The sequence below is a fragment of the Cyprinodon variegatus genome, unplaced genomic scaffold (assembly GCF_000732505.1).
Source record: "Cyprinodon variegatus isolate N-32 unplaced genomic scaffold, C_variegatus-1.0 Scaffold348, whole genome shotgun sequence".
NCBI lineage: Eukaryota > Metazoa > Chordata > Actinopteri > Cyprinodontiformes > Cyprinodontidae > Cyprinodon > Cyprinodon variegatus.
The window spans coordinates 758,637-767,220 of record NW_015150801.1 but is presented as its reverse complement, the minus strand read 5'-3'; the positions used below and the strand labels follow the sequence as shown (position 1 = coordinate 767,220).

General features: G+C 37.8%; 1 protein-coding gene across 1 annotated transcript in view; it reads right to left on the bottom strand.

The window, feature by feature from the left end:
- Positions 1–2,070: 2,070 nt before the first annotated feature.
- The window catches only part of LOC107091711 (serine protease HTRA1A-like), a 37,162-nt gene continuing 30,648 nt past the window's right edge, over positions 2,071–8,584 (bottom strand). The window contains exons 4-9 of the mRNA XM_015385806.1: positions 7,317–7,511; positions 7,206–7,238; positions 7,008–7,122; positions 6,061–6,118; positions 5,805–5,900; positions 2,071–2,707 (exon numbers count right to left, since the gene is read on the bottom strand). Coding sequence (XP_015241292.1) covers positions 2,539–2,707; positions 5,805–5,900; positions 6,061–6,118; positions 7,008–7,122; positions 7,206–7,238; positions 7,317–7,511 — 666 coding nt within the window. The 3' untranslated portion in view covers positions 2,071–2,538. The remainder of the gene's footprint in view (positions 2,708–5,804; positions 5,901–6,060; positions 6,119–7,007; positions 7,123–7,205; positions 7,239–7,316; positions 7,512–8,584) is intronic.

Here is an 8,584-nt window from a genome sequence, read left to right as displayed (position 1 = left end):
GATACACAATAGAATGTAAAGATAGCACTAACTGCAGTTTCCCACTTGTTCTCTAAGGAACCAAGGATTAGTGTTGAAAACTTGCTATACTTACTGTTCAGAACCCTTCAAACTGCTCTGACAACTTTGGCAGCAGGGGTCATGTAGGGTATGATGTAAGTAAAAGGGGATATATTAAGTCTGCAGGGAAAAGTGGTCACAACTTTATCAACAATAAAAAGAACATCACTCAACATAGACAGACATCATTTCCTTCAGACCACTGAGGTCTCTGTGGAAGTGACTGGTCTCAGCTTCAAAGAACAAAATAAAACATAAAACAAGAAAGAAAATTTCCCACGAGAAAGTTTGGGTTCTTTACATCAAGCAGTTTGTTTTGCCCAAGATGGTATCAACATACACTCACTAGCCACCCATTTGTCTGTTAGCACAAATGACAAGGCAGAAAATTACAAGGCATTGTATTTCAGCTGCTAGTTGCCTGAAGAGGACAAGCTAAATATCATATTGATCATTATGGGTATGCATCTGACTAATCAGCATTGACTGCACGATACTACCGTAATACCCACACTACCGTATCAAAATTAATAAAAACTTCAGAGGAATGTTTCCTCCTGAGTAATCATCACAAAATAAGTGAGGCATTTTGTAGAGGAAAGCAGGTGTCTGAACAGAGACAAACAGGCCATTACCTAATAAATTACATAAATTTTTTCTGCTGGCAAATGGATGACAATAACTTTATGAGTTAAAGTTGAATCAATAACACTGCACTCATATGAAGTCTCACATTTTTCAATGTTTTTAAGATTTTGGGCTTGTGTAGAAACTGTCAGTCCAATGCAGGGCCCAGAGGAGGTGAGGTAATACAGCCATGCCCAGCATGACTGTTATGAACTCAGATTTTGGCAGTTGTGCAGTCATGACATCATTAAGAGGCAAACTTCCCAGCTGAGCCCAGTTGTATGTATTTGTGCTGTAATCTTTAATTGTTATGAAACCTTTGACTAAATGATTCCAGAATATGTCCAACAGGAAACTGTAAAGAAACTAAAAACAGCAAGAAAGACCCTTTGAGTTAAATATTTGCAAGGTATTAGCAAAGAGCTTGGTCAATTAGAGAAATGCAACTCTGAAAAAGAACCAGAAGGTGGCACTAGCAGCACTAGTTAATCTTGCTTTCTCAGTTTTGCTTTAATTTCTCTTTTCACATCTGTGTCCAGATCTAAACACAGATCCCAAGCGGTATCATAAAAGTTAACCAAACACATGTCGAACTAAATTGTGCTCAAACATATTTGATCATTTATCATGCAGGCATGTGGGTTTCTGTGCATTACCGTAAAGCTGCTCTATAATAAATGTGGTGGCAGGAAATGGCAGAAGGAAAGGCAGAATAAACATAAAGTGGTTATTAGAGACATGCTCTGCAAGTCAAATATGAATAGCAGGAAACAAGCCAAAAAAAAATGCAAAAAAAAGAAAAAAGCAAGAGCCGTTGAAATGGTATTTGAGGTTTTGCTTTCTTTTTAGAGCAGATGCAGCACATAATGCATAAATATAACTGATGATGGAGCTAAATAAAGTATACCAAAAAACTTGTTTTGTCTAGACGTTTATGTTTATAAAACCAGTTGCATCTTTTTAGTTCTCACAAGGTGAACTTTGTCATCTTTACTAAATTGATAAAATAAGCAAATCTCCTTCACAGCACCACTGCATATATGTATATAAAGCCCTAATCTGGGGCCACTTTATGTTGGGTCAGATCTCCAGTTGGCTCGCACCCCTGTCTCTGGGTTCAGTCTGCACAGTCCCTGGACCAACAATCGCACCAGAGTGCTATCAAGCCCATATGAAGGCAATAAAAACAAATTCAAACCAGACCCCTATTGGCTCCAAGCCCCCTTTCTGTGTGCACAATTGCATGAGCGGAGGTAACCCAAAACTCGGCACACACACACAAAGATAATATTGATACATCCAAAAAGAGGGTGTTTTTAAAACCTACTGAAAAGAAATGTGAAGGAAAAATGAGATAGTCAGCATACAAAATGTCAAAACAAATGTTGGTAAACCCTTTATTTTCTCCTCAGTATACATCACATAATTAACAAAAAACATTCTACAGTACTTAAAAAAAGGAGGCTGGAAAACAAAAATTATACAAATCAGATCTGCTCAGTGAGTTTCTACTTTTAAAAAAGCAGAGGATCCGACTGAGCTTAAGTCCATATGAAAACGACAAATAATAAGATGATAATCAAGGCTTTATGTTTCTGATCAAACAGTAGTAGCATTTATTATAAAAAAAAATAAAATAAGGGCTAAAAGTGAAGACACAAACAGATAAACAAAGAACAGCGCTGCTTTTAGAGCGTCAGTACGGTCGTTCCTTTCAAGGCAAAGCCAGGAGTTTCTCTGGATGCGTGGTGCCGCTAGGCCTTTAGCCACAAGTCGGCAGGTAAGCTGAAGATCCCTTCTACATAAGGTCCTCTGAATGATAAGTTAAACCTAACCCCAATATATGAAGGGTCAAGGATCAATCTCTACTGGAACAACAGTGAGGATGGCGTCCTCGTTGCCACGGCGTACAACCACTTTCAAGGTGGCATCGCTCTTGATGGCAGCGCTGACATCAGTCGCTGTTAAAATCCTCTGGCCGTTGATGGAGATGATGACATCATGTTCTTTGAGTCCACCACTAAAGGAAAAGATATAGGGATTTAGACTTCTTGTCTGGAAGAAACAAATACTTGATATACAGGACAGGTATTCTGGGTTGGGTGATTGGATATTTTGTTGGGTAAAGCCATGGCTGAGGTGAACATGCTACCAGCCAAAAAGGTGTATTACTGTATTACCGTTTCATCTCACCTTTATTTTCTGTTATTTCAGGAGACAAAATTACAGGACACAAAAAAGATGAAACATATAAGAGCCACCAGACCTCGTTCCAAGCCATTTTCAAAAGGCTTTGGTACTAATTTGCACTGATTGCATCGATACCAATACCAGTATCGGACAGGGCCCAGATACTGCACTAAAATGGTGGTATTGGAATTAGTTAGTACCAACAAATAGGGCACAGATACCATTTTGAGAGCAGAAAGTTTATTCAACTATTGTCACCCATTCCAGGTAGGCAATAAAAAGTTCATTCACTTTGTAGTGAAAGTTGGATTCACTTTGTATTAGTCTATTTCTTTCTTCACAAAGGTAGGGCGCAGCTTGACAAAGCCATGATGGCAATTATTTTGCATCCAAGTAGTATGGAGCTCTTCATATATACACACACATCAATTTCAAACAGATAGTATCCTTATGGTACCGATTCTGCACAGCCAGGTATCTGGTATCGGTATCGGGGCCAAAAAATGGCATTGGCGCAACACTAGTACTAACTGTGGCCTCATTACTCGTAGAGTCAAATCCTTCACCCAAAATAACAGTGGTGGAAGCAAAGAGATACATTGCTTTTTAATTTTTCCATACATTAAAAAAATCTAAAAGGTTTAACAAGTATTTGTCTAGATCCTCCCCAAGTTTATACTTTGGAAGTAATTTAAGTTGAAATTAGCGCTGCAACTTACTATTTTTTGCAAATCGATTAATCTGTAGATTATTTTTCTCGATTAATCGATTCATAATCGGAAAGCAGGTTCCTTAAAGCAGACTTTTTATAAAATATAACTAAACTAAAACTTTTCTACTTGAGGAGTTCTGGATATAGCATGTTGACAGAAGAAAAATATTTTATATCTTAAATGCAAAATGGTTTCTCTACTCCATTTAATGATTGATTGATTACTAAATTAGTTGACAATTATTTAAATAATTGATTAATCACCATTAATGCTTGTAATAGTTTCAGTCCTAACCAAAACACCTTTGACTCGACATGCTTTGCTGACATAAAGATTGAATTTAATGCCCATTCTTCTCTGCAAAGTAATGTTTAGTCAGCTGCATGGACAGCATCTGAATAGCAGCTTTCACGTCTTGTCATCATTCCACTGTATCTTTGGCTTCATGTTTAGCACCATGATGGCAGGTTTTCCTACAATAGTTTCCTTTATTTAACTTTATTTGCAACCTTGTTCAGATTTCCTGTCTCTGTTAGGACAAAATAGGTCAAAACTGTTTGATTTTGATCTCATCTAATCATAGTATAATAGAGAAGGTAGTATGCCATGTCTTGATGGGTTGGTAGTTGTTAGTCCACAACCGCTCTGCCTGGTTTAATAAATGCCTGGGACTTTGACAGAACCTCTGCAGAAATATTGAGGTTGTGTTACACACAAGTGGGCTCTTTTTGCTATATATGTCATTTCTCAAGAATGATGATTCCACTGAAGTTTATCCAAAGGCATAAGGGTAACAGGGACTATAGATATATATTAAGAGAACACTTTTTTCATATTTGTGTTTAAATAAGGTTCACAAATCATGTTCCAAAATTCTTAGACTTCAAAATGATGCACTATTTGGTATGTTAAACAAAATTCCCAAAAAAGAGACAAACAGGTCTGGAATTTGAATGTTATCTCCTTTTCCTGTAACACAGGACACCTTTAACAGAACAATGATGTCTTTACATGTGATAATGTAGCCAGTGCTGGCAAATCAAGTCAGTTATCATTTTGTTTGTAGATGGCTGCCTTCTTTCTTATCATTTTACTGGATTGCATATCTCAGGTTTTACTGATTGATTACACCTAAATCCATTTTTTATCACATCAAATTAAGAAAATACATGTAAGGAAATAAAAGGTGGACAACTAGACAGAACCTTAAAGTTTCTGTCAGTACCATTACTCTAATTTCTTCATGTCCCAGCTGCTTATCTGACAATCAGTTTCAGGGGCAGGATTCAAATTAAAGATTGTCAGATGTCCCCCCTCTCCAATTTAAATGGTTCAGTTCTTCTGGGACTGGGAATACCAAGGCATTTCCAGTGCAAATAACAGATGTAATCTCATGGCCAGTGGTGAGTCTGCCTTTAAGCCTTATCCCTTTGGGATAGGTCCGATACCCATCTGCTGAAACCTTAAACAGGGCTTTAATACCCTTAATAACAGCTACACTTTACTCTTACATCCCATTTTTTATTAGTAGCAACACATATGCATTCATTACTTTCAGCAGCTGCAAGCGAATGGGAAGCTGTCCACATCCCATTCAAGTTTCTAAATACCACAAGCCAACAAAACACAGATCAACATCAAAAGCACCAAAGCTGCAGGCTAGAAAAGTAAACTTGAATATAAAAGGAACCACAGAACTGTTGTTCTACAGAAATCTGCATGATTTAGGCATTGGGTAAACTCCGACAAGGTCTCAAAGGAGAGGGGCTGCTCCATCGTGGGCTGAGGAACAGGCGCAAGAAAACCACAGTGCAACCAGTAACCTCCCAGCATGAGGTTTGAAGGAAACAGCTGACCTCAGCGTCTCCCGCGCCCCACTCTGCTGGAGCAGTGGTAGAAGTTGCTACAAATGGGCAGGGCGAGTGGGAGGAGGGGGAGTGTTATGCAGCGGCTTCAGGCATGTTAGAGTACATAATGAAGTTACATCCCAGTAACTGTGGGTGGTAGGGTATATTTATCTGTTTAAGTACAGCTATGAAATTAAGAAAGGGAAGTTAAAACTAGACTATTTCCTATTTGAACAGTTAAAAGTTAGTGAACTGAGAGAGACAAGATACTTTTGGTGGGAATTAACAGAAGTGTATTCTGGTAAAGGTCCCGTAAAGTACTGAGTAAATTTATTCAAATCTACTGGAACAAAAAGGTCTTTCTTACATTGCAGCCGGGGTTTTTGCAATGACCTCCATCACATAGGCTCCTGAGGTGATGTCAGGGAAGTCCCGATGTCGAGTTTTCAGTTCCTTAGCCAACCTGAAGGAAGAGAAGTGGAAGGAAAATTTCACCACAATCGATCTTTTACAGCTTTCAAACAGTTTTTTGATAAATTCACTCGAGTTTTATTCAAACACTTAGCATACTTTGAATATATGCCAGAGAAAAAAAACAATAACACACAACTGCGGAGACTTACGTTGGCGTAAGAGTCATCATCCTCACTCCAATATATTTCTTTTTAGCATCTGCTCTTCCTATAAATGGGCATCACAGAAGAAGATTGACAGATCACTTTGGTGTGATTATCTTCTTTAAAATGGTAAATTTTTTATTGCACAATAACACTGGCATACAGAAACAAAAAATATGGATTATTAACGCCTAACAAAATTTGTTCCAAAAATCTATATTAATCTGCAACAATTCCTTTCATAGAATAAAGCCTTTTAGTTTCCACAATAATGCTTTTAAGTCATGTAATGTATACAGACCTTCTGCCTTCACCATATTTTAGGCAGAGGAACGATAAATATGAGCTCTGACTTGAGTTTACAAACTGGTTTTCAGCAACCATTATATCTGATTTTTTTCATTTCATCAAAATAAAATAAAAGAACATGAACGGAATTCCATCAAAGGAAATGAGCTTCTCACACGCATGCTTTAGTATATGCCTTGCTTCTTAAACTTTTCAGCACAGAAATCGATGTCCAATGAATTAATGGTTAAAATAAAACCTAATGGTAAAAAATGTAACCAATTTGGAATGGTTGCCTTATATTCCAATGAGCTAAATCATTGAGGATCAGGTTAGCACTACCAGAGCCATTTGCTTATAGTATACCCATTTATTTAAAGTATACCCAGCCTGTTTTTAGCCCAACAGATAATTTTTTTTTTTACCATTTCCAATCTGGAAAAATGCCCAAGAGAACATCTCTGGATCCTGGAAAAGGTGTCCTAGAGTTAAAATGTTACTTGATTTGAACTAAACCAATAAAAATGTAACTAATTAATAGCTTCACCATAAAGATTTTATTTTCTGCTCTTCAGCTTCTTTTTTTTTTTTTTACATCAGCATTTCATTTTGTTGATTGAGGGATCAAAGAAAGTTTGTTGATGTGTTATAGTGGGGGCTCGTACCTCTGGACTGCCTGTCATATGACTCCGCCAAAAACTGTCGGATCTTGTCTGAGGGAATGGCGAAGGAAATGCCAGCAGTCACTTTCAGCGTGTTGATCCCGATCACTTCTCCATCCTAAAAAAAGTCAAGGACTTTCAATAGCTCATGTGTGTGAAAAACTGGTTATGTGCTACAAATAAAAAAAATAAGTGGCTTACCAGATTAACCAGAGGCCCTCCAGAGTTACCATACTGTGAATCAAAAGTAACAGCTTTTTAAACTGTGTTTATATGGGGAAAACATAAAAAAAGCTATCCTTTAATATTTACATTGATAATAGCATCCGTCTGAATGTAGTCCATGTCGGAGTTACGAAGACCAAGCTCTCTGCCTCCTCGCTGGGTGGTGCTGACGATACCTGTAGTGACTGTGTTCTGCAGGGAAAACGGGCTGCCGATGGCGACAACAAACTCCCCCGGCCTCAGATCAGATGAATGGCCCAACAGCAGTACAGGAAGTTTAGTCTGCAAACAGTAAAGACATAAGGATTCCATTGTAGCTGTTATTTGGATCTGAAAATTAGTGATTGATAACCATGCTAGTTGCATCAATGGAAATATCAGCTGATTCAGGATGTTGTTTTACAGGAGAATAATGGGATGTTGTGGGAAGAGATTTAGAAAGATTTAAACAGAGTAGTTTGGATTAATTCCAACCGATCATTTAAAGCCCCTGACACTCTGATTTGAAAGCAATACAGGAAATATAATTGAAGTATTATTTTAATATATAGTGAGCTAAAAAACTAATCAGATCTGTCAAAAAGCCCTTCTAATCTATAGGCAAGGTGTAGAAAGGATGGTTCAAATATCCCCACACATACAAACAACGCACAGCATAAAAAGGCTAAGGTTTCTCCTAAAAGCCTCTCAGTTGACATATTTTCTGTCTGACGCCAGGAAACGCTGCGCTCACTTTGAGTCTGTCCTGTAAACAACAACATCTTTAAGTGGATGGTTTTTCAAAAGCTTAGCACCACTCATAAACTCATTTAAATGTGTTCAACACTGCTGGCAACATTTGCTCTTTGTAACCAAAACTAAGAGCCCATTATTCAACATCTTTTAATATCCAAACCCCAGCTTTAAGAAAAACAGTAAAGGAAAAGGCATTTTGTAAAAAGCAGAGATCTAAAAGAAAATCTGAATCTTGTTGCATGGACTCCGCAGTCCCTCTGGTGCGCCTCAGACTTCCCATGATCATGTGTTTTATGAGTGGACAGTTTGAATAATTACAGCTAAACCACAAATCGTCTAAACACAACCCACACAGTGATGCAGGGCTGTGCTCCCACACAAAACAATTACTCCCTCGGCACCATGGGGAGAATTGACATTCATGCCAAACAAACTGTAGCTAAGGTGTAAATAAGCACAATTAGAAGCATACTTGTTGGCTAACAAGTTAAATCTGGCTAGCATATTAAAGTTTCCAAGTGGGTCCGAATAATGAATATTTCACAGAGCAGTTGAATCAGAACACAGAGGTTTTCCCTTAATGACACAATAAGGAAATTGTTTTCAATTTGCAGCAATAG